The 25,205-nt window shown below is 51.2% G+C and overlaps 2 protein-coding genes across 6 annotated transcripts in view; both read right to left on the bottom strand.

Annotated features, from left to right (window-relative positions):
* Window positions 1-1,902: 1,902 nt before the first annotated feature.
* Window positions 1,903-22,840, bottom strand: ZNF783 (zinc finger family member 783). 4 transcript variants are annotated; one of them, XM_029234164.1, is made up of 9 exons: window positions 22,683-22,840; window positions 21,335-21,573; window positions 21,141-21,249; window positions 13,890-14,291; window positions 13,685-13,811; window positions 13,393-13,521; window positions 8,010-8,138; window positions 6,813-6,923; window positions 1,903-5,080 (listed from the first exon to the last, which is right to left on the bottom strand). In XM_029234164.1, the coding sequence occupies exons 2-9, from the start codon at window positions 21,385-21,387 to the stop codon at window positions 4,242-4,244; spliced, it is 1,899 nt and encodes a 632-aa protein (XP_029089997.1). In that variant the 5' UTR covers window positions 21,388-21,573; window positions 22,683-22,840; the 3' UTR covers window positions 1,903-4,241. The 4 variants fall into 4 exon arrangements, with proteins under 4 accessions (XP_029089997.1, XP_029089998.1, XP_029090001.1 ...); XM_029234165.1 differs by having other exon boundaries at window positions 21,335-21,564; window positions 22,683-22,791; XM_029234168.1 differs by lacking the exons at window positions 21,141-21,249; window positions 21,335-21,573 and having other exon boundaries at window positions 22,683-22,832.
* The window catches only part of ZNF212 (zinc finger protein 212), a 15,953-nt gene continuing 13,582 nt past the window's right edge, over window positions 22,835-25,205 (bottom strand). For both annotated transcript variants that reach the window (XM_029234170.1, XM_029234169.1), the window contains exon 5: window positions 22,835-24,867. In XM_029234170.1, the coding sequence (XP_029090003.1) occupies window positions 23,999-24,867 (869 nt within the window). In that variant the 3' untranslated portion in view covers window positions 22,835-23,998. The remainder of the gene's footprint in view (window positions 24,868-25,205) is intronic.

Here is a 25,205-nt window from a genome sequence, read left to right as displayed (position 1 = left end):
AGAAATATTTCAAAGAATATCCTGCCACGGGAGGTGGAAAATGTACCGTGTATTACTAGAAGTAATAAGAAATTCATGAATGCCTCAGTGGGGACAACTGACATTTAATGGAAACGTTCCTGGAAATGGAACTCTGCTAGAACTTGACTCAACACCTATCCTGCCATTTGAATCCTGTGCATTTTGCGAGGCTGAAATGCACTGTAGGTACGGAAAAGCACTCAGGGAGCATTATATTGGCACGTATTACATCACTAAAACAAATATAAAGGCTGTGGACCAATGATCATAATGTTTATAAACCAAAGACCGTGATTAATCCAATTCTGTGCACCTGAGGTCCCCCCAACACCTTCTCCATAAAAGCACTTAGCCAAGTGTCCCACACGTGCTAGGGACTGGCCACCACACACTTGTCCCTTCCTTCCTTCACAGCATAACTGTTCCACCTCTGAGTCTGGTCTCTGACCGGTATAAGGTGTAGCCTAGAGGGGGCAGACCCCACTTCCACAGATTAGGGACAAAACAGCTTATCTCCCCATAGTGCCCTGTCACAAATCTGGCATCCAGAAATGTATCTAAAACCATCTCAAAGTTATGTCCACCAGGAGATGACTCCTCTGCCTTCAGAGACATAGAAAAATCTCATCTTGATAGCTCTTGTCACACAGGCCAGGGATGGCCTCAAACTTGAGCCTGAGCCACTAACCAGAAGTCCTCTATGACGCAGACCCCCCTCCTAGCAGCAATAGGAGGGACACCCGGGGCAATTTCAGAAAAGAGTGAGCAGACACCCAAATACATCCTGATAGGAATCAGAGTTCATACCTAGAAGAGCTTTACACGACCCTCACAGCTAGAGGCAAGACTGCTGACGGGAGGAAGCCAAGGGCCTAGACTGGAGTGGAAATAAGGTCACCAGACAATAGTACTGATCTTAGCTTGGGAAAGGGATGAGAATGGGGTCACGGTCTCCCTGAGATGATTTTAGGGGATGGGGGCTGAAAGACAGGTCCAGGAGGGGGGCCCTGGAGTGTCTCTGAAGTGAGGATGGTCACAGCCCATCCGCCCCACACACCCACCCTGAGCCCCTGAGCCGGGTCACAGAACGTCAGGGCTGGCAGAAACCTCGGAAACATTGTGGTTAAGTCTATAGGCGAGCAAACCGGGGCCAAGAAAGGAGAAGGGATTTTATCGTGAGACCTCAGACAGCTCCCCTCAGGTCCTTCGGCCTCAAGCGTCTTTTTCCTAGACCCTCTACCCAGACTGAGCCTCCCCAATTCCAGGAGGGGCGGGGTGAGGGCAGGACATCCTCTGTGAGCGCCGCCCTCACCGGAGCCGGGCCGCCTCGGCCATGGCCCTGCACTGTCCGGCCGGGCGGGGGAGTCGCCGCCGCCGCCGCCGCCGCCGCCGCCGGGCGGCCCACACAGGCCGCCGGGCGGCCCACACAGGCCAGCGCCCGGCCTCTCTGCAAGCTCTCTCGTGTTCTCGCGGCCGTCGGGCCGGGCTGCTCCGGACGCGCGGGAAAGAAAGGACCCGGACGAGCAGCAGCGCTGCCCCGGGCTACGAGCTGGGCCCCACCCCGGCGCCCGGAGGCGGCTCCCCATCAGCCAGACCGGGAAGCTCCGCCCCCGCCCCTTGCGCGGCGACCCCGGCAGCCCGGAGCCTGCCCCCCATTGGCCGGCCCGGAGGCCCCGCCCCCGCGGCGTGCGACAAGGCTCTGTGGGCGCGGGGCAGGGGTGGGCGCCAGCTCCGTGGGAGACTCCGGCGCGAGGGCCGCTCTCAAGCGTGAATGCGGACCCGAGCTCGGCCGAGCAGCCCACCCGCGTGGCGGGCGGGGACTTTCCGCACCGCCGCGGACTCCCAGAGAGCAGGAACCAGGTCACGTGCACGTACAGAGTCCAACATATTTATTGAGCACTGATGGGGCCAAGGTTTCACCACCGTCACAGTTCTTACGGGCCTTTTAACACCAGAACCCCAACTTTGCTTTACAAATGAGGAACCCGAGACCCAGAGCTGGGAGTGAGACTGGGGTCAGACCAGGCTCCAGCCTCCCAGGTCACGCAGCCTCCGCTGACTCATTTTAGTGTAAAGAATGTCCTTTGAACACCTATTGCGTGCGAGGCAAACTCACAGGGCCTAGCCGGGAGCCCGGCACATTGAATGCTTTGGAAGAAGAGGAGCACCACTGCACAGTGATTACTGCTTCTGTTAAGAGTTTGCGTATTTACACAGGGCATTAAGCATTAGAAAAGCCTGGAAACTCTGAGCCCTGAGGCCTTCCAAGGAAACACCTGAGACTAGCTCTTGCAGCTGAGGGCTAAGCTCTCAGCAGCTTCACTAGCACCACATCCTGTCTGAGCACTTGCTGACAGCCCAGCCCTGACTGCGGGGCCCTGGCAAGAGCTGGGGGATACCAGAGCAGACAAACAGAATCTACGGCAGGGGAGGGGGGCACCTCTCCCAAGCCCAGAGGAGCTTGGCTGAGCAGTCACTGACGTGTATACTCTTGCCCCAGAGATGACAGCAATGTTTCCATCTGCCCCCAACCCTGTTCAGGACTTTAGGAGAGGTATGAGGGTCAGAGTGGGGCAAGAGGAAGTGGCACAGCCAGGGACCCAGGCACCTGGAAGCAGGCCTGAACACTGGACACTTCACATAGTGCCAGATAAATAAGACAACAATCAGAAGAGCTGAGGACCCATCACTCCAGCTTCAAAATCACCCAGACCAAGGGCTGGTTTATAGGGAGCACCCAAAGTGGTGTGATTTAAGAGGCACAAGAAGCTAGCTGCCGTCAAGACTTCTCCATGAGGCCCAATGCTATAGCCCGAACCTCCACAGTTTGAACCTCATTGCTTTGGTGAGAATTTGTTCCACTGAGGTACAAAAGGCTCCAGGCGGATATAGCCCAAAGGGAAAGTCTTACCTCACTTTGCACCCGTGGGACCTTCCACTCACTCCAGAAAATAAAGGTCCTTCTTGAGTGATTCTGACTGGGAAGAGGGCTGGAGATCAACATGAAAGAGAAAGGGGGCCCTGAACTTGAAAGGAAGTTCGAAATCAGGCTTCCTATTTGTCCCGCTGCCTCTAAATCTATTATGACCCTGACAACTCTAAGGTGAGGTAGGATGCACTGGGGTCATTACCACCTTCGACAGACAAGTAACACGAGGATGGAGGTGGTTAAAAGATTCACCTAGATCTCCTGGCCTAACTCTGCCATGAGCCCCAAGTTCTAGAAGACAACCCCCACCTTTAACGTGACACATCAGGCCTGGCAACCCTACAGTCCACGTGGGCTGACCAGCCTCCCTCAGACCAGGATCTTCCTCTCGGGAGGAACTTCCTGGGCCCGCTCTGCACCTGACCTCCCCCACCCCCCAGGTGTCAGGTGGGGTCCAGTCCATGGAGCGTGCACACCCGTGAACACTGAGACCTTGGGGGAAATGTCATCCACTCCAGGCTGCAGTTCCCCGCTCTCAGCTGATTACCAAAGTCAATCATGGATGTGAACACCCACTGGGGAAAGGACCAGGAATACTGGGAATCAGTCTAGGCCAAGGAACACACACCTGGGAAGACACCTGGTTTCCAGGGCAGCAGCCAAGGCACCCCCATCAACAGGCATTCCCAGGCTGGTCTGGACAGTCCCGCTGCCATCCCCACACACAAGGAGGTGGCAGAATAATCCCTGCCCCTCAGGAGTTCTTGGTCCCCTTTACAACCAAACACAATACTTACAGAAGCACTTAGAAAATCTCCATAAAAAAAAGTTTCAAAATAACAGAAAACTCAAATTTCCAGTGCCTATTCTTCAGGCTGTCTGTCCACTCTGCTGTTTCTCGTGTTGACAGAAGGCCAAGACCTCTGTGTATAAAATCAAACCCCAGGCTCTCCGTGTCTCGAACACCCCCTACTAGAAAGGCCACGGCCTCTGGTCCTGTTGCCTGTCCACGGTACCCGTCAAAGGCCCCCACCAAAGCTTGGCATCCCCTAAGCCTTAGTGGCCCCTGTGTAAGTCAGGAATGTAGAAAAGGCAGCAGAGTGACAAACTTAGGAAACTGAGGCATCTGGCACGCATACACTCTGTCATCAAAAAGGCCACTGCTTCCCATGTAAAAAGATCTCTCCAAAGCCATCGCAGAAGGGGGAACCAGCATCAGGCACAAGTGGAAGGGCTCCGCCGGTGTTGAGGTGGTTCTGGAGCAGGGGGTGCCCCGCAGGCTCCTGCCCGGTCAGCCCTCCTCGGAGGGGCTGGGCCGTGCCAGTGGCGGGCTGCCCAGGCGGGCGGGGGGAGCCGGAACGTGCGGGCCGCCCTGGCCACGCGCGTGCGTCTGCATGTGGACCGCCAGGTGGTGGTTGCGGTTGAAGGCGCGGCCGCACTCGGGGCACGGGTAGGGCCGCTCGCCCGTGTGGATGCGCTGGTGCCGGAAGAGGTCCGAGGGCCGGCGGAACGCCTTGCCGCAGTAGGGGCAGGCGGGCCAGCCCTGGCTGTCGCCGGTGTGCAAGCGCTGGTGGAGCAGCAGGCTCTTCCGCTGCTGGAAGAAGCGCAGGCACTCGCTGCAGTGGTACACCTTGGCGGCCGCCGGCCTCCGCCCCACGAAGCAGCGGCGGCCCTCGGGCCCCGCTGGGAGCCAGCGGATGACGGGGCCGGGCACCACCACCTCCCCCGGCTCCAGCGCGGGCTGGGCACGCCCCCCGGACCCGGAGGCCGAGCCGCCCCGGGCCTCCGCGCGCTGCTCCTCCTCCGCGTGGGTCCGTTGGTGAATGATCAGGTTGATCTTCAAGCGGAAGCTCTGTCCGCAGTCAGGGCAGGGGAAGGCCCGCTCTCGCCGGCGGGGGAGGACGCGAGGCGGCTCGCCCCCCTTCCCCGGTGCCCCCGGTGGCAGAGGGTCCCCTGCCCGCACCCTGGGCGCTGCCCCCGAGTGAAGCCGGCCAGAACCCCCGGTCCTGCTCCTGGGCCCTTTGGGGAGTCTACACTCTGGCTGGCTCGGGGACTCCCCCACGTAGAGCTGCTCAGGCATCATCTCGTCCTCAGATCGTGCTTCCGTCTTGATGACCACACCGCCACCACCTGGCAAATGGAGTCTGCGTTGATTTCAAGCGGACCACACCGCCGGCCCCCACCCGGGCCACAGACCCAGTCCTGGCCTCCCGGCGTGCTCCAGCCACACCAGCCCCGCCCCCACCCCCCAGCCTTCCCCGGGCCCCTCCTCCTCCCAGCGCTCCCGGCCAGAGCAGGGAAACACTGCTGCAAACCCAGGAGCTGGGGTCAGGGCTCAGACCGGGGAGGCAGATGGGTGGGAAAATGAAAGGCAGACAAAGGGAGGCCTACGTCCTGTGCCCTGCGGCATGCTGACCATGCGGGACCCCCAAAGTTCTGACGACTTTAGTTCCGATCTGTGAATGACGATGAGCCCTGCGGGCCACCACTGCCCCCAGACTGGGTAAGAGGCTTCGGGCCTGGAGGTGGTGGGTGACTTAGCCCCCCTCAGAGCTATGCAGCCAAGTAACAAATCCACACCGAGCGTGCACCAGCTGCCCTGACAGAAAGCAGCCACGAGTCCTGGGCTTCCCGGCTGGGCCTCAGTGTGGGTCACACCTGACTCTGAGGGGGGCTGAGGGGGGACTCAGGCAGCGACACGTGATCTCAGCAGCAGCTCCAGGGGCCCCTGGCGCTGAGGAGGCCGGTCCTGGCCGCAGAGCCCTGCCTGGAACCCGGCATTCTCCCACCTCCGCCAGCTGCTGGTCACCTCTGGTTTCCTCTGGAGCCAGCCAACCATCCCCCAGGATCCGGCAGCCTCAGCTGCTAGACCGCACAGTCTGCTCAACGGTGACAGAGAACCCTGTCCGCTGCCTATTAGAATGAAAACTTACAGCCCTCAGTAGGCAACTTCCAAGGTCCAAGACGAGAGTGATTTCTATTCTTGCTGAAGCCTGAGCTTAAACCGCAAGCCGGGAGGCCACTGAGGAAGAGAGCCCTTAACTGGTGAACCTCCAGGGCAGCACCCGACAGCAAGACCTTGGGTTCTCTGCTCACCGCTCGCCCAGTAATCCTCACAAATTAACTCATGGCAGGACTTTATTTCTGTCAGAAATGACCCACTGTTTTTAATTGAGTCCTCCAGCTACAGAACCGTTAAGAGTCTAAGAATCATGTAAACTTTGAGGTAAAACCTTGTTGCATTGAAGAGGCCCCCATGGTGGTTGGTCTCGCGCTTAGAAATTAGTGAGGGTCTCAGGCCCTCTTCTCTGTGAAGGCCAAGGCTCCCAGATCTCTTCATCTGCAGCCCATCTGCAGCCACACCACAACCCCAAGGCGGGCCCAGATCTCATGCTTGCCTCCCACCGAAGCAGGTACCAGGATGGAATGGGAGGACAGCTGGATCCCTTTCTATTGGGCCAAAATAGGCAATAATCGCTTTCTTTTTTCCTGCTTATCAGGATGTAAGCCCGGTTTATAGAAAACACACAGACTCTAAGCAGGAAGAGCTAAATTTAAATCACAGGCCTCCAGACTCCAGCTGTAAGACATGAGAGGCTGTGAGGAGGCCACACCTGGTGGCACACAGCTTGTTTTAAGCAGCACCTTTCCAGCCAGACCAGACCACGATGGGGGAGGAACAGGACCATAGGTGATCTGGGTCCCCAGAGCCCCAGGGAAGTAATACTTGGGGGGTGAGGGAGGGAGCCCTCAGGAGGAAACCCCTTACCAGGTCCATCATGCAACCCCTACCCACTCCCAAAGGGCCCCCGAGTTCCTCCGAGGCTCTGCTGTGGCCATGGGGCCTCTTCCCTTCACTCACCTGGCCCCATGCCGGGCAGGATGTCCCTGGGAGGGGAGGTGGGTGACTCCCCATCTGAAGATTCTTCCTCCCGTTTAACCGAGGACAAAACGCTAGTGCTGGTTAGCGGTCCTGTGAGAGAGAGTTCCATGAGGGCCTTTCCCAACAGCAGGCTCCCACAGGGAGACCCAGCCATTCCCTAGCAGGTCCAGGACACGCTCAAGTGCCTGAGGCCCAGGAAGAGGGAGCACCGGGTTCTGTCCCAAGGGTGGCAGGTGCCCCACCCCGCAGCCTCTGCTCAGAGGTGGGCGGAAGACCGGGGAAGGCCACACCCCCAATTCCCATGCCGGTGGTGCTAACAACTGGCCCCTCTGCATCTGGGGGTCACCCTGATGGGCCTCAAAAGGACAAAGGGTTTGGGGGGGCCCCAGGGCACAGCATAGGGTTTGCAACAGAGTAAAAGGACAATGAGAAGGTCCCAGTCCTCTTACACACTGGCTGGGAAGGATGGACACAGGGAAGCGGGGATGGGGGTGTCACCTCCAACTGCAGGGGCCCATATTCAGTGGGGAAGATGCACACAAGTAACTGGATAGAAAGCAACCCAGAGACTGAACGGTCGGGCCGGCAGGAGGGGGACTCCAAGCCAGCACAGAGCAGTCTGGAGACAGAAAACAGGGCTCTGGGTTACCTGCCAAGTGCTATGCTAAATGCCCCCTGAATATACTCCATTTTTGTGACAGGATGGGCAAGAATTTCCTTTAAACAAAAGCAGAGAGCACTGGAAGCGGTGACTGGAGCTTCACCGGTCTTCAGAAGAGGACACTCACTGAGGAGCACACATGCTGGCACTCTGCTAGGCATACGGCACGTACTGCCCCATTAACGGGATTGTCTTAGGAACCCTGAAGAGACCCAATGTCCCCCTCCTGTGCCCTTCCCCTCACTCCAGCCTGATCAGTGTACCTGGCCCCCAACATACGTAAGTAACCCATACCGTTGCTTAGACTGTTTCCTCCCGCTGAAAATACCCTGTGTTCCCAGCAAAATCTACCTCTACGGCCCGTCTCAGGGGCCCCTTTTCCAGGAAGCCTGTCCAGCCTTGCCCGGCCCGGCCCGGCCCGGCCCCCAGCCACCTCTCTCCGCCTCGAGCCGCAGCACTTATGCTCAGTACCGCTTGTCTGGTCCTGCTCACACGGCTGCCCAGCGCTCACTCACCGGTGCTCGTTTCAGGTGGGGTTACTCTTGTTTCTGAGTCTTGCTGGTGCTTGGAGGCCTGACCTTCTTTTGGCTCCTTCTGGGCAGGGCTGACTGGGCTGGAGGTGTGCTCTGGGTATGGAGGAAGGCCTGGGGAATGCAAATCAGTAACACTATGGGCAACACAGAGGTCTCCCAGGAGCCTCTGGGGAGTGGCTAAATGCAGTCACCTGGAGCATCAGGTGAAACACAGGGTATGATAATTAAGTGAACTTTACTGATCGTCTAGTAACTAGATTCTAGACTAAAGCCTCCATATCTGAGAAAAGGAAATGGTATATATAGCATGTTAAGTTATCCGATAGTACCACACAGGTCATGACACAGCAGGACCAAAGGTCTGGCTTTTTAAGGACTCCTGGCTCAGAACATTTCAACGGTAGTTCCCAATCCCAGGTCCTCCACCAGACTGGTATATAAAGATCCCCTGGGGAGCACCCCCAAGATTCTTATCAGTTAGTTCTGGGTGGGCCTAGGAAGTATGCATTTTTAAAAAGCTTCCTAGGGGAGGGGGCTTCCCTGGTGGTGCAGTGGTTGAGAGTCCGCCTACCAACGCAGGGGACATGGATTCAAGGATTCGAGCCCTGGTCCGGGAGGATCCCACATGCCACGGAGCAACTGGGCCTGTGCGCCACAACTACTGAACCTACATTCCAGAGCCCACATGCCAACAGCCCGTGCTTGGCAACGAGAGAAGCCACTGCACACCACAACGAAGAGTAGCCCCACTCGCCACAACTGGAGAAGGCCCGCGTGCAGCAAAGAAGACCCAACGCAGCCAAAAATAAATAAATAAAATAAATTTATTTTTTAAAAAAAGCTTCCTACGGGAAAAGACATGAATATTTCACAGAATAAAAAATTAAAATGGCCATAAACAAACAAAGCTACACTGTTACCATGGCCAGACAGACACTACAAGAAAACTACAGACCAATATCCCAATATGAACAAAATGCTAGCAAACCGAATTCAGCAGCATATTAAAAGGATCAAATGTCATAACCAAGTGGAGTTTATTCCTGGAATGCAAGGATGGTTCTACATATGAAACTGGATCAATGGAATACACCACATTAAGAGAATGAAGGGGGGAAAAAACCCCACATGATCATCTCGGCTGATGCAGAAAAAACATTTGACAAAATTCAACACCCTTTTATAAAAAAACTACTCAAAAAACTAAGAATACAAGGAAACTACCTCAATATAATAAAAGCCTTAATAAAGGAAATTCTGACATGTGCTACAACATAGATGAACCTTGATGATACTGTGCTAAGTGAAGTAAGCCAGCCACAAAAAGACAAAGAGTGTACGATTCCACTTATATGAACTACTTAGAGTACTCAAATTCAGGGAGACAGAAAGTAGAACTGTGGCTGCCAGGGACTGAGAAAGGGGGGGAGTGTTATTGTTTGATGGGTACAGAATTTCAGTAAAAGAATAAAAGAGATGAATGGTGGTGATGGTGGCACAACATGGTAAATGTATTTAATATCACTGAACTGTATACTTAAAAACAGTTAATATGGTAAATTTTATGTTATATGTATTTGACTAAAATAAGAAAAAAAAATAAAGTGCTAATACACAGCTCAATATAGATGAACCTTGAATACATTATGCTAAGTGAAAGAAGACAGACACCGAAGACCACATACTACGTGATTCCACTTACATGACATGTCCAGAATAGGCAAATCTACAGAGTCAGAAAGCAGATTTGTTGTTGCGTATGGCTGGGGGGCTGGGAGGGGGGTCAGGGTGATAGCTGAAAGACACAGAGCTTGTTTTTGAGGTGACAAAAATGTTATAAAATTGACTGTGGTGTTGGCTGCACTTATCTATGAGTATGATAGAAAGCACTGAATTGTATACTTTAAATGAGTGAATTATTTCTAATAAATCTATTTTTTTTAACTACACTGAAGTACTTACCTATTATGCAGACAAAAATCCGACAAGTCTGACCACATTCTCTAGTGGCAAGGCTGTGGGGAAAGAGGCCCTCTTTCACAATGCTGATGGGAATGTAAATGATACAACCCTTATGGAGGGGGATTTGGTGATAAATTCTTGAAAAATTGCATATTCATTTACCTTTGACCCAGCAGTCCAGCTTCTGGGATCCTATCCCAAAGATACACTGACAAAAATATGAACTGATTTATGCACAAGATATTCCCTACAGCATTATTTATATCAGCAATATACTGGCTATTCCCCAAATAATCCATCAGTGAAGACTGGTTAAATAAACTATGGTATATCACACCATGGAACATTCCATATTCACACAAAAAATTAGGAAGATCTCTACATACTGCTATGAGGTATTTTGAAGACAAACAGTATGGGGGAATACAAAGGTATCTATGTATAAGTGATATTTTCAAAAGGAAACACTAGAGTATAAACGAGAAGTTAATAAAAATGGTTATCTATAGGGAGAGGGAGGGGATAAGGGTGGAAATGAGACCTCCCTGAGTGTATCCTGTTAAATCATTTTGACTTTGCAACCATGTCTTACATGTTCAAAAAGTTAAATTAAATCAGAATTAAAAAGAGCCATCGCTAAAAACCTAAAATTAAGCAGGGGCTTCCCTGGTGGCACAGTGGTTACGAATCTGCCTGCAGGTGACACGGGTTCGAGCCCTGGTCCGGGAAGATCCCACATGCTGCGGAGCAACTAAACCTGTGTGTCACAACTACTGAAGCCCGCGTGCCTAGAGCCCGTGCTCCGCAACAAGAGAAGCTACTGTAATGAGAAACCCCCGCAATGAGAAGCCTGCGCACCGCGATGAAGAGTAGTCCCTGCTCGCTGCAACTAGAGAAAGCCCGCACGCAGCAACGAAGACCCAACGCAGCCAAAAATAAGTAAATTAAATAAATAAATAAAAATAAATAAGTAAAATTAAGCAGAAACAAAAAAACTTAACTGTATATCAAGTTGGTGGCATAACCACATAGAGAAAATAATTATTTCAAGCGACTTTAAAAGGCATTATTTTGTCTATTAAGTCCTGAATGAAATACGCATTCAGATGACAAAAAGAGCTGCAAAGAAATCTCAAATTTCAATTAGAAGTGTAATTGTTAGTAGTAATACAGACTCAATTATTTGAAATTATTTCCAAGTTATTATTATTCCAAATAAGATATTATAGGATAATGAAATATTAAGATTTGGATACAAAATAATGCCAGTAAGTAATTATGCTAATATAGTGAGGAATTTAAGATGTCCATATAAAAGTGACATACAAGTATAAAATCAAAGGACATTAAATTTGAATTCTAAATATCATTACGAACTCATGATTTTTTTCTTCTCAAAAATACATATTTTCTAAGAAGGCCTAGAAGTAATGCCAAAAATTAGCAACTACTAGAACTCATACTGCAGTCTCTGAATACCATTCCTTATTGAAAGAAATAAAACTTCTCGGAGAAACTCTTATTCCAGGTCTGGGGAAGGAAATATACAAGATGAAACTAGAACATCTTACAGTGTCTGAACTCCATCAAAGTTACACCAAAATGACCTATAGGTCAACTTGAAGGGGCTCCCAAGAGCTAAAAATGGGACAACTTAAGCATGAAAATAATGGCTGCAAAGGACTGCATGTACAAAATACTCAACAATCTATGAAGTCATAATAATAATAAAAAAAAAAAGAAAGAAAAGCCCAAGTATTGGTCACCTTTGGAGGCGTCTAAGGAAGCAACTCTTCATTCTAAAAACTGATGAAGGGAAAGAATTAAGCACCTATCCTGCCTTTTCTGTACAGACTATATTTCAAGGTAACTAAAAGAGTTAGTTAGGGAAATTATTCTTTATAAAAGAATTTCAGGGCTTCCCTGGTGGCGCAGTGGTTGAGAGTCCGCCTGCCGATGCAGGGGATGCGGGTTCGTGCCCCAGTCTGGGAAGATCCCACATGCCGCGGAGCGGCTGGGCCCGTGAGCCGTGGCCACTGAGCCTGCGCGTCCGGAGCCTGTGCTCCGCAACGGGAGAGGCCACAACAGTGAGAGGCCCGCGCACCAAAAAAAAAAAAAAAAGAATTTCAGCTATTAGGTACAAAAGTAATGACCAAATTTCACCATTTTGCAACCCCTAATAAAATAATGAATCCAGGCAACAATCTTCAATGGCTAATAAAATCATTAGGTGAAAAGTTGACGGGGAACTTTATAACAGAAGGATAAGGCTCACAATCAGAAAAAGAAAGGCAACTGGGTAAGACCTGAAGCCATAGGCTCCTAGTAGAAAACACAGGCGGTAAGCTCTTTGACATCAGTTTTGGCAACGACTTTTTGGATTTGACACCAAAAGCAAATATAAACAAGAGAGAATACATCAAACTAAAAAGCTTCTGCACAGCAAAGGAAACCATCAACAAAGTGAAAATGCAACCTACTGAATGTGAGAAAATATTTGCAAGTCATACATCTGATAAGGAGTTAACATCCAAAATATATAAAGAACGCACACAACTCAACAGCAACAAAAATCCAATTACAAAATGGACAGAAGATCTGAATGGACATTCTTCCAAAGAAGACATACAGACAGGCAACCGGCACATGAAAAGATGTTCAACATCACTAACCATCAGGGAAATGCAAATCAAAACCACAATGAGATACCACCTCACATCTGTTAGAATGGCTATTATCAAAAAGACAAGAAATGACAAGGATGTGGAGAAAAGGGAACCCTTGTACCCTGTTGGTGGGAATGTAAATTGGTGCAGCCACTATGGAAAACAGTATAGGGGTTCCTCAAAAAACTAAAAATAGAACTACCATATGATCCAGCAATCCCACTTCTAGGTATTCTTTCAAAGAAAACAGAAACACTAACTCAAAAAGATATCTGCACCCTGATGCTCACGGCAGCACTATTTATATACAATAGCCAAGATATGGAAACAACTGAAGTGTCCACTGATCAATGAATGCATAAAGAAAATGTCACATATACATACAATGGAATATCATTCAGCCACAAAAAAGAATGAAATCTTGTCACTGGCGACAACCTTGACGACATTATGCTACGTGAAATAAGTCAGAGAAAGACAAGCATTGTATGATCTCACTCATATGTGGAATCTATTAAAAACAAAGACAGAAAAATGAGGTCATAGATACAGAGAACAGATTGGCCGTTGTCAGAGGTGAGGGGTGGAGGTAGGTGAAACGGGTGAAGGGGGCTAGGGCGCGGCCCACCCTGGGTTAAGGGCCTGCGCTCCGTCCTGGCCTCACGGCTCGGAAGCGCAGGAGGCTGGGGACATGAATGGACTGTCCCCAGCCACGCCCCCATCTTGCCCCCACTCACCAGCGCCCAGCCTCCTTGGGCGTGCTTCCTCTCTGTCACTCCCCTCCTCCCGGCCCCTCGGGCCTTCAGGGCAAGGCTCCTCTCCCCTCTCCATCCGGGTGAGGATATCCGGTTTGGAGATGGCATAATCTGCACACAGAACAGAGGCAGCTGGGTCAGGACTGCACACCCACCATGCAGTTGCCCACAGAGATGCAGAGACCCCCAGAGGAACAGAAGCCAATGCCAAGACCCAGACCGCAGGAGACCCATCTGTGCACCGAGGCCCAGAGCGCCGCCTACACAGCCTTACCCAGGGAGACCAGCGTCTCGTAGTTGCCCCGCATCACGTGCTTGTACAGCTCCTTCTGCCACTCATCCAGTTTGCCCCACTCTGGCTCAGAGAAATACACGGCCACATCATCAAAGGTCACGGGCACCTGGAACCACAGTGTCACGCACGCTCACCCGCACGCTGACGGGCACGGGCTGTCCCACCCCCCGCGCCCAGGGCTTACCTTGGGGGCCTCGCCCTTGCTGCCCGGGGGCAGCCGCAGGATCCAGAAGTTCCTGTTCCTCAGCAGGTTCTCCACGTTCTCCAGCCGCCTCTGCAGCAGCCCGTACTCCTGCAGCAGGGTCCCCAGCACCGCCCACTTGCCCTCCAGCTGGTTCCCCAACTCCATGGCCGTCTTCTCGCAGTCGGCCAGCTTCTTTTCGGCCTTCCCTGTCCGCCCCTCCAGAGTCAGCAGGCGGGCCAGGCAGGAATCCACTTTCTTCTCCAACGCCTGGATGGCAGCCACCACCGTCCACAGCGTGATCTCCGTGGAGTAGAGGTATGAGCTCTTCTCAGCAGCCAGCTGGGGTGATGGAGAAGGCGTCAAAGGCCTTTCATCCCCTGTTTGCTTGTCCCTCTCTGGAGCCTGTCCACAAGAGAAAAGAGAGATGTTATCAGAATTATCCAGTCAAAATGTCCATCTCTAAAAGAAACCTCAGAATGGCACCTGCCCAGGTGAAGCCCCATCTGGGATCCTGAGGACCAGTCAGGCAGCCGGGGATGGGGAGGGGGGACATCCAGCCTCTAGGACAGGAAACACTGGCTGGACCAGGGTGTTAGCAAGTGGGAACAGGAGGAAAGGCATGGCCAAAGCGGGAAAGCATCTGTGGCCTCACACAGGTGACTTCCTTTCCGGGTCTCAGTCTCCTCCTCCGAAACTCAGAAGCTCTGCAGTCAAACAACCAGAGTGCAGCTGGCAGCTCCACTACTCACAAGCTGGCTGACTTTGGCAAGGTTTGTTAAGCATTTCAACTTCAATCCCACATCTATAAAATGGGAGTAATAACAGTGCCTACATGATAGGGTTGTGAGAATTGATGGTACAATCTTTGTAAATAGCACTTAACAATGTCCAGCACATGGCAAATACTCAATAAATGTGAGCCCTGTGTTGTTGATCATGAGGGGGATGATGACGATGGTGGCTCTGGCTCAGGGATGCAGCAGTTCATATGGCCTTTGTCCTCCACCTCTTTCATTACAATGTCCTTCAGCATCTCGGAGAAGAGCTCCTGCAGTGCCTCAGCTTACCTTGGTGCCTGATGACAAGGTCTCAGTCCCAGTTCATCTCGCTGAAAGCTTTGTTGGAAAGGTGAATTGACACTTCATCCCTTCACTGCACTCATCCTCATGGCCAAATCACCATCAAGTCCTATCCGTGTAACTTCTGAAACGATCTCAAATCCACCCTCTTTTCTCCTTCTCTGCCATGACTAGTCAAAATCCCGATCATCTTTCCCCCAAACCACTGCAATCCTGCCCAGCTGGTTTCCCCAGTTCGCCCTTCTCCCCCCACAATACACTTTCCACAGGGTGATCAGTCATCTTTTAAATACACAGACTAGATCATTTTAGTCCCCAATCAACAGCTTCCCGTGTACCCAGAATAAAACCTAAACTTCTTATCGTATCCCAGCCTACCTCCCTGACCTTATATCCTCCTGGGTATCAACTACACTCCAGCTACCCTGGTCTCCTTGGGTTCCTGTGATGCACCCAGCTCTCTCCTCCACCTTTCTGTTAGCTCTTCCCACACCTCTCTGTACGCCTGGCTCCCTCTCGTATAAGGCTCCAGCTTAAACACTGCCTCAAAGAGACCTTCGCCGATGGACACATCTAACATAGGCCCCATGCTAGTCCCTTCCTTCACAGCACTAATAATCTATGATCGTGCCATGTTTATGCCTGTGTTATGGTTTGCTTCCCCCATGAGAACATAAGCTCCATGATGACGTAAGCTTCTAAAAGGTTGCCTCATTCATAGAAGACGCTCAATAAATACCTACTGAATGAGCGACTGACTAAACAATTAAACAACACATTCATTCAATAACAATTACTGAACATCTGTCATAGTAAAGGAGCAATGGGGATGCAGAAAAAAAATATGTGGTTCTTCCTTCTCTTGGAGAAAAGTTTTGTACAAAAATAGTCATAATAAATTAAATAACAGTGTGATACCATGGGCTATCGAAAGTTGAGGGCAAATCTGTCCTGTTTGAGGAGTTTCTTGGGATCTCAGGTGCTACAAGACAGCAGAGGAAAAGGGGCGGGTGGATAAGAATGGTCAGAAAGAGTACTGAGAATGTGGCCCCGGGCTAAGTGGGAGCTGAAAAGGTCACTTGTCCCCCTACAGAAAGGCCTTCCTGGGGGCCATAATCCCCAAGAACTCCCATCCTCTTCTCCCTTGCACTCAGAGGATCCTTAAAAAAGCACACACCAAACTCACTGGTTAAAGAGGAGAGAAAAGTTCCTCCTTAAAAATCATCCACAATAATCAGCATCCAGAAAGATCACGGCTTCAAACACTTTATTAAGATGTATTAAGAATAGATACCGTCTATTAAGCTCTTTACAAATGCTTTTCGAGTATGTCAAAAAAGGACAGATTATTTTCTCCGAATTGGACACACTGCACATTATCAGCCAACATTGGAACATCTGCTAAACTAATCTTAAAAACAAAAAAACAAACAACAACAAAAGCACCACACCTACAATCCCGCCAGTAAACAGCACTCAACACCTCTTAGGTGTCAGAAGAACACTTGGGCACCTTAATGGGGGTGTAACTCCGGAGCCCCTGGTGGGCGTCAGGCTCTGGCCTCTACTAGGTGGGCGACTTCGGACCGCTCCCCGCCCCGAGCCCCAGACTTCGGTCGTCAGAACCGAATGGGGCCGGCGCCCCTGCCCCCCTGCCTGCCTCCGGGGCCGCCGGACCTCCAGTGAGACAATGGACGGGGCGGGGAAACAGCCATTCGGTTCAAAGACGAGGGCTTGTCATCTTAACTAGAAAGCCCGGCCTGTCCCCCGACGTCGGGGCCGTCCGCCCGCCGCGCCCGGCCTCGCGTTTGGGCCGCCCGGCCGCTCGGACGAGGAGGACGAGGGCGGCCAGGCGGCACGAGAGGGCCCGAAGCGCGGGCCTGGGCGGAGGCGGCGCGCGGGCCGCTCGGGCCGCCCGACCGAGACCCGCGCGGGCCCACGCGGCGGTGGAGTCGGCGGCCTGGCCGGGCTGGGCGTCCGCGCGGGGGCGCTTACCGGGGCAGGCGCCTCTTCGGCCATGGCTGCCCGCGTCCTTCTCTGGGCGGCTCTCCTCAGGCCCGGTTTGTCGGGCCCGGCGCGGCGCTGCGCGGCGGCGGAGGCGGAGCTGAGCCGCCCAGCCTCGGAGCTACTGCCGGGCGGCCGCGAGCTGCGTCCGAGCCACGTGCCCCGCCGGCCCTTTAAACAAGAGCTGCGCTCGCGGCCCTGCCCGAGGGCGCGCACAGCGCCCCCTGCAGCCCGAAGGACCGCACGCCCGCGCCCCGCGGCCTTCTGCGCCCACCCGCCCCGGCGGCCGCGGGGGTCTCCCGGGGGGAGCGGGGTGCCCGCCCCCTCCTGGGCCGCGGTAGTCGACGCTGGGCCTCACGCGCCGCGGGGCCCTCCAGACGGACTCCCGTCGGGCGGAGGCGACCCTCGGGCCTGGGCCGAGCGGCGCGGGCCACGCGCGGGGCCGGCACGGTGGGACCCTAACCCCTCTCCGGGGTGCTGGGGCAATCCAGTCAGGGAGCTAATAAAGGAAACGCGCAGGAAACTTCGAAGCTTCGGGGGAAGAAGGTCAGTCATTGCTGGGTAATCTCAAGTGTATGCACTTAATTTGCCGTTTGAACACCTCTAATGGACCCAAAGTGACTATACATTTTGCCCGGGAAAAGCCAGGGGGGTGGGAGGGATCGATAAGGGTTTTTAAACTTTATTAGTTTTCCAGAACAAACAGAAAGACCTCAGGAAAATTTTATTTCCTTTAAAAAAAAAAGCCCCACCTCCCTCCCCAAACCTCCCTTTGGGGACCCTGGGTCTCCTCGTCCTTCCCTGGGGCCCACCTTCCCAGCATCCTCCATAGAGTGCTCTGAAGCCCTCTTTGCCACGCCCAGTCTTCACTTGCGCATCAGCCACCAGCTGGGGATCCTCTGCAGCAAGAGTAAATCCATCACTAATTCAGGCCCTGAGGCATCTTGAATAAACGACTCAATCTAGGGCCTATTTTCCTCATCTGCAACCCACCGCGCCTTGCTCTGGAAAACCAGTTAATCACTGAATATTGAACTTTTATTTTCTATCTTTTCTGCATTTCCCAATCATCTCACTCTTTGTCCAACAAGCCCGGAAATTCTTCCCACTAGAAATTACTCTGCAGTTTTGTTTCTCTGTGTGTATGCTTTGTTTTTGTTTCTTTTCTTAGTATTTTTCTCTTGGGAGGGAGGGAGAAAATGATTTGCCCATGTATTTGATCCAAGCAAAAGTGTGGTCAATCAATATAATAAGAACATAAGTAAACTGATACCTTCTCCAAGTAAGGTGCACCCGTAGAATTTGGGGCAAGGTTAGGAAGTGTTACTTTAAGGTAACAAGAAGTCAAATCAATATATGGCATTGTTTATTGTGGAAATCCTTGTTGAAGTAACCTGACCTTAAGACAGTTTGCAAACTTGTGCTGAAGACAGGAAGCGCATCCCTCGGTTCTCAGCAGGGGTAAGACCAATACATTAAGGATTATAAATTTCTTATAAATTGATAAGTTGTGATCTCATAAAGTAAGAGTTAATGTCCAAGGCAAACAGAAAGAGTCTGGAAAATGGATTGGAGAGGAAGATGCTAGTATTAAACAAGCTTTGTTCAGGGAAGAGTGCTCTAATTTTTGACAGCTGGTCTGAGTTTTTTAGAAGAGTTTCTGTAAGTCAGTATTCAAACTTCAGTGTGCATCATGCTCTCCTGGAGTGCTTGTTAAAATACAGACTGTTGGGCACCGGTCTCAGAGTTTCTAGGCCTGCGGCTGGAGTGGGTAGGAGTCCAGAATTTCATTTCTAACTAGTTGCCATGAAATGCTGATTCTACTGGTTGACTGATCACACTGTCCTGTGCATTAGCTCCCAGAGCTGCCTCTCATTCCCATGCTCTAACTTTATAAATATATTGAACAAAAAATACAGAAACTTGACACCATAATGTGGTTTCCACAGCAGACCAGCCTGGGTGTCAGGCCAGGTGTAGCTCTAATATAAATTAAAATTACTTGCATCCTTCGTTATTAATCTGTCTCCTGTGGATTTGCTCTTTTTTAGATCAGGTCTCCAGGGCCTGAACACCTCTGGGTGAGTTGACAACACTGGATTTCCAAAGTAGAGGCACAGACCCTGCAGGGACAGGGGTGACTCCACCCAGGTGCAGCCCACTCTGAGACAGTTGGCCATCGGCCTGTGCTGCAGAAGGTGGGCTGGTCAGGTGAGGGCCACTAAAACAACACCTTAGGGTCACGTAGGGTTGGGGGGTGGTCAAGATACTCAAGTGCTAGTGCCCTCAGCCAGGAGATGGGGCAGCTCAGAGAGAATTCCCGTGGCCCCCTCACCCTACCTTTAGATTAGAAAGTGGACCCACCCAGAATTGTAAAGTGGTAGGAGGGGAAGTATTAGCAGAGGGAGACCAGAAGTATAACCAAATCCCCCTTCCTCCACGAAGCCCTCCCTAGTTCAGACAGCACTGAGCTCCCTGTCCTGTGAATTCCTGTTATACCTGTTCATTCAGTAAACGTGCGGTGACCATCTATGTGGGAAGCCCCCATGCTCAGAGCTGTGGAATCTGGATACAATTAAGACCTGGTCCCTGCCTTCAAAGAGCATCGCCTCCTGTTGACTGCACCTCGGTGATCTTGTCCATCACTCTCTTCACGCTGAAGCTGCACCCAGTCAGATCCTCACTGGCTCTTGCTGTTCTCACTCGAAAACCTTCTAACATATCCCCCAGCCCGGCAACAACAAAAGCATGCTGTACCTCCTCTTAGGTTAATAGTCCCAAATCGCAGCTAGATTCAGGTCACCCTTTTGCTCAAAACTCTCAGCTCCCCATTACTAACTCAATACAATCCAAACTCCTTAGTCTGACCCCAACCTCTCTTTCCAACCACGTCCCCCTACTCCCCTCCTCCCACCCCACCCTCCAGCCAAGTCGAATGAATTGGTGTTTATTGGTACATGCCCCATAAGGTCTACTTTGGTCATGTCTCTCCTTTTTAGAATGTCCTTCATCTCATCCTTAAAGGTCCAGCTCAAATGTCATCTCTCATAAAGCCTTTCCCAATGTCCTGCAACTTGAATGTAATTGTTCTCTTACAGAATTTTAGCTTCATTTTCTATCTTCTATTAAAGTCCCTTGACAGCCTATGAGCCCAAGAACAAAATCTGATTTAACCTTTTATCCCTCCCTCTGTAGACTCTGCACATGGAGGCTACTCAGATATTCACGAGTGAACAAAATCTAAGGCTATGCAAAGGTACAGTACAAGAAGGGAACAGATTTCCAGCCCAGTGTTCACAGCAGTATTATTTACAATTGTCAAGATATGGAAGCAACCTAAGCGTCCATCGACAGATGAATGGATAAAGATGTGGTACATATATACAATGGAATACTACTCGGTCATAAAAAAGAATGGAATTTTGTCATTTGCAACAACATGGATGGACGTGGAGAGTATTATGCAAGTGAAGTAAGTCAGACAGAGAAAGACAAATACTGTATGATATCACTTATATGTGGAATCTAAAAATACAACAAACCAGTGAATATAACAAAAAAGAAATAGACTCACAGATATAGAGAACAAATTAGTGGTTACCAATGGGGACAGGGAAGGGGGCAGGGACAGCACAGGGGTAGGGGATTGAGAGGTACAAACTATTATGCATAAAATAAGCTACAAGGATATACTGTACAGCACAGGGAATATAGCCAGTATTTTATAACTATAAATGGAGTATAACCTTTAAAAACTGTGAATCACTATACTGTACACCTGTAACTTACATGTTGTACGTCAACTATACTTCAATAAAAAAAAAATTTTTTTAAGGAAATGTATTTTGATCGAATGTAAACTCAGCTAGGGCAAAGACTGTTTTTCTGTACACTGACATACCCCAAGTATTAAAAACAGTACCTAAATAATAGGTGCTCAACATATATTTGTTGAATAAAAGAAATGAACAAGGGAAGCTTTCACAAAAGGGGGCCTACGAACTGAGAAGTGAAAAATAAATAGTACTTGGTTCACAGAGAAGGGCATTCCCCGGAGAGGGAAAGCCTGAGCTGAATTCAGTCGTGGGAAAGTACGGCTTATTGACTAAGTGACGGGAATCCCACTGTGGCAGCAGCAGAGAGAATTTAGTGTGAAAAGCGAACAAACCCAGAGGTGGTTAGGTTGTCCAAGTCTTGAATCTACACTTAAAGGCTTGCTCTTCATCAGTAGGCTTTGAGGAAAGCCCATGTCCAGTTTGTGTTCCGGGACAATAACCCTGGTAGCAAAAAGGACACGATTAAGGGTAGGAGACCAGTTAGGTTACTGAGTGAAAACTAGGTGGGCGATGATTAGGCCCTTACCTGGTGGAACAGGAAGGAGAAGATTGGACAGATGAGTCTCTGATGTTTGGCATTTCACTCTTCACTATATGCTGATTTAATCTAACTTGATCATCCCTGTCCTTCAGGCAGTTGCACAGTCTGTTTCCTTCTCATCACCCAGCAGAGCAGACTTTCAATGAAGGACAGGTGAAGCAGGCCAAGATTTTTTGTATCACTGAAAACAGTGTATTGTGTGTGCAGAGCATGACCTGGAGACCCTGTTAAAATGTAGATTCTGATTCAGTGAGTCTCAGAGCCTGCCCTTCTACCAGGCTCCCAGGGGGTGCCAATGCTTCTGGTGCAGAGACCACACTTTGGGTAACAAGGACTTAGAATCCAACCCAGACGCGAGGTCCTTAATCGTGGTCAGCCAGAAGCAACAGAGCCTGTGGTGGAGTGTGTGAGCGCTGAAGCAAGATGGCCTGGTTCACAGCCACCTCTGCTTCTGCATCACCTTTCAGGTCTCTTCCCGCATCTCACGTGGGAAATGGGGTCATAATCGTCCCCACCACATAGGGTCTTGTGAGGATTAAGTTCGCTTTTATGTGAAGAACTTAAGAACAGTGACAGGCACATGAGTGCTCAGTAAACATTAGCCATTATCACACTAGTCTGACGGATTAAGACAATCATTTCCCTGCCTCAAGAACCACCTAACCTTGCTGGAGAAATAGGAGCCTATCTTGTACTTTTTCTCCCCATGATGCGAGGCAAAGGCTGGTCACATTAAAGCACTCACTGGGAGGTAAGAATAGTCAAGGATGGGATAGGGGGTATCTCTAATGCAAAAACCCGCAGGCAGGAGACTGGAGAAGGGATTTAGGAGATGCTCCAGACGTTTTCCTCCATACAGTGAGGCTGAGCACCTCTCACGGCGCTGCCCTACGACAGCTTCCCTCCACATTCCGTTTCTACACCAAGATAATCCCTTACCTTACAGCGACCAAGCTCATTTTTATCTATTTTAGTTTCTTCTCAACCCCATATCCCACTCACTCCTCCCACGGGCAACCATAATGCCTGTATGTAACTTTTCGCTTCTATGTGTTCTTACAAAGTGATTTGTTTTGTGTACATGTTTTTAATTTACAGAAATGGTATTGTGTTGTAGATCTCATTCAACTTCTTACATTCGCCACTCAGCACCATGTTTAAGATGGACCCACACGGCCACATGTGTAGCTAAGCCAATACCCCTAAGTGCTCCCCAGGACTCCTGGTGCACCCATCGTGTCTCACCTGCCCTCTCTACCTCCCAACGTTCAGATGCTCAGACTGCCTGCAGCCCTCGACCACCACAGGTGTTGGTGAGTATTCCCATACACACCTCTTCTTATCTCCCTAGGTTTAAGGAAGGATGCAGGTCAGGCTATGCCATCAGGCCTCTGGCACTGCTCCAGGTCAGGCACCGCCTCCATCTTGGCCCCAGGAGGGTATTCTTGACAAATGGAGAAAAACATCAAACAGGAGTTTTGTGGGTTTTTTTTTTTTTTTTTTTTTTTTTTGCTAGTAGTTAAGTTTTATTCTAGGCAACTGCAAACATCAAACGGGACATTCACATAGGACCCAGGAGCCCACTCTCATCTCCCCAAACAACAGTGGGGCAGGCATTCAACACTCCTGAGAGATGGGCATCTGCGTGCTTTTTTTCCACCATTTCAGGAATAGTCAATCCCAGAGCTACTGTGCAAAGTGTGTGATCTGAACAACCTCAAGAAACAACTGGTACAATAAAAACCAACTCAAGTAACCACTGGTATAAGCTGAACGACCTTAAGTAAAAAGTAGTCTTCTGTGCTGGGAGGCTGCAGAACCACAGCAAGGATGGGATGGAAGAGCAGAGAGAAGCCCAAACTCAGAGAAGCAGGACCGTATCTCAGCTCCTTTACAGGCCCCTTCATTCCCAGCAGGGGTTCTGGGGTCTAACCCTACTACTCTCCTCCTCTCGGTCAGGTAACCCTATTCCGGAGTGCCAAGCACCCGCACAAGAGGGAGCCCAGCACTACGGCCCTGACTAAATGCGGGTGGGCTAAAAGAGCCCCATAAGTGATCCCCTCCCAGAGGGCAGGCCCAGTCCCCACGTTAGGAACAACTTCTACAACTCTGGAAATTTAAAAATTGTCAGACTTTTTTTTTAACCAACTAAAATCTAATTCCAAAAAAAAAGGGTCTTCAGAGCACGGTAAGCAGTTCATTTAAATTATTTCTTCTACTTGTTATTAACAAGGAGATGAGAAAAGAAGAGCAGCTAGAGGGCTATGCTTCCACATGTCTGCTCGCTCCTTTGGCCCGACTCAACCCTCGGGAAGACCTGAATGCCGGGACGGGCCCTGGAACAGGCCACCAGCCCTGCGGGCTCAGAGAGCCAACCCCAGCCCACGACTATCAACTCGGATGGGAAAAGCAGAGACTTGACGGTGCCACAGAGATGGCAAACTCGGCAGCAGGAGAGGCCTGGCCCCGACTCCTCCTCTTCCATGGTTTTCAGGGCAGCCTTTGGGCTCGGCCTGGCGCCTGGTCAAGGGAAAGCAAATCAAAGTGACTCGCCTCAGAAAGAAGTCAGTCCCTGACGCTCCACTGTCTCTTCGGGGGGACAGTGCCAGCCCCCTCCGCCTCCCCCAGTCGGGCGAGGGGCCGGCACCCCTAAAGTAGGCCGTTGGGCCTTCCGGGCTCCAGGGCTGGCCCGCCCCGCTCCCGCTGGTGGATCTTCTGGTGCTGCAGGAGGTGCTGCTTCTGGACGAAGCTCTTCTCACACTCAGGGCAGCTGTAGGGCCGCTCGCCCGTGTGGATGCGCTGGTGCCGCACCAGGTCGGACGGGTGGCTGAAGCTCTTGCCGCAGTAACCACAGATGAGGGCGCTCCGGCTTTTCCTCCAAGGGATGTGGCCGGGCAGGGCGACCAGGCTGTTGGGTGAGAACCGCTCCTGGACCCGGCGGCCGGCACCGGGCCCCTCCTGCAGGTGGCAGCGCTGGTGGGTCAGCAGGCTCACCCTGCAGCTGAAGCTCCTTGTGCACACATCACACTGGTGCAGCTTCGCCTTCCGGGGCTGGGGCTTAAGCTGGGGCCGGGGCCGGGGCCGAAGGCTCTCCTCTGGCTCCGAGGCCGGGTAGGGCTCCCATCCTGAGTGGGTCCGCAGGTGTGCGGCCAGCTGCTGCTTACAGCGGAAGGTGGCCTCGCACTCGGGACATTCGTAGGGGCCAGCAGTGTCCCTTTTCAGCTTCAGGCCCTGCCCACGCTGCTGACCCAGCTTCAGCTGCCTGTTAGACTTCTGCTTCGGGGGGCAGCCCAGAGTTCTGCCACTGCTAGGGTCTCTACTGCCCTCAATGGGCTCCTCTGGATTAGTGTCCCCGGGACCTGATTCCAAGAGGACAGAACGTCCCTGACCATCCCAGAGCTCAGGCTGCTCCGGGCTCAGGAGAGCGTGCTCTTCGGCAATGCCCGAGAACTCTCCAGGAAGATCCGCAGAGCCGTCCTGCGTGTACTGTATCTCCTGCTTGATCATAACCCCTTCCACTGCCAAGACAAAGAAGAGCCACAAAAAAGATCACATTCTAGCACCTTTGGTTTTTTCAGAGCTGAACAAACATCTGTGAATTTCAGAAGGGCTCAAATCAAAGTACCCCAGGATCAAGGGAATCAGGATAATTTGCAAGAGGATGAGACAGACTGGGCTGCAAGACCTGAAAAAGTAACCTATACTCAGGTAGAGACATACTGATCAGAAATCCGAATATGTTATTCTTACAGAACAGTGTTATAAATTCTCTAAGCTTGTCCACAAATTTGTATTCAACTGTGGAAAATGGTAAAGTATACATAGGTAACACCTAAGCTAATTTAAGTGTTACAGA

This window comes from Monodon monoceros, unplaced genomic scaffold (genome assembly GCF_005190385.1).
Source record: "Monodon monoceros isolate NGI ecotype Baffin Bay Population unplaced genomic scaffold, NGI_Narwhal_1 Super_Scaffold_2, whole genome shotgun sequence".
In the NCBI taxonomy this organism is placed as follows: domain Eukaryota; kingdom Metazoa; phylum Chordata; class Mammalia; order Artiodactyla; family Monodontidae; genus Monodon; species Monodon monoceros.
Note: the sequence above shows the minus strand (reverse complement) of the source record. Positions and strands in the feature narration are given on the sequence as shown.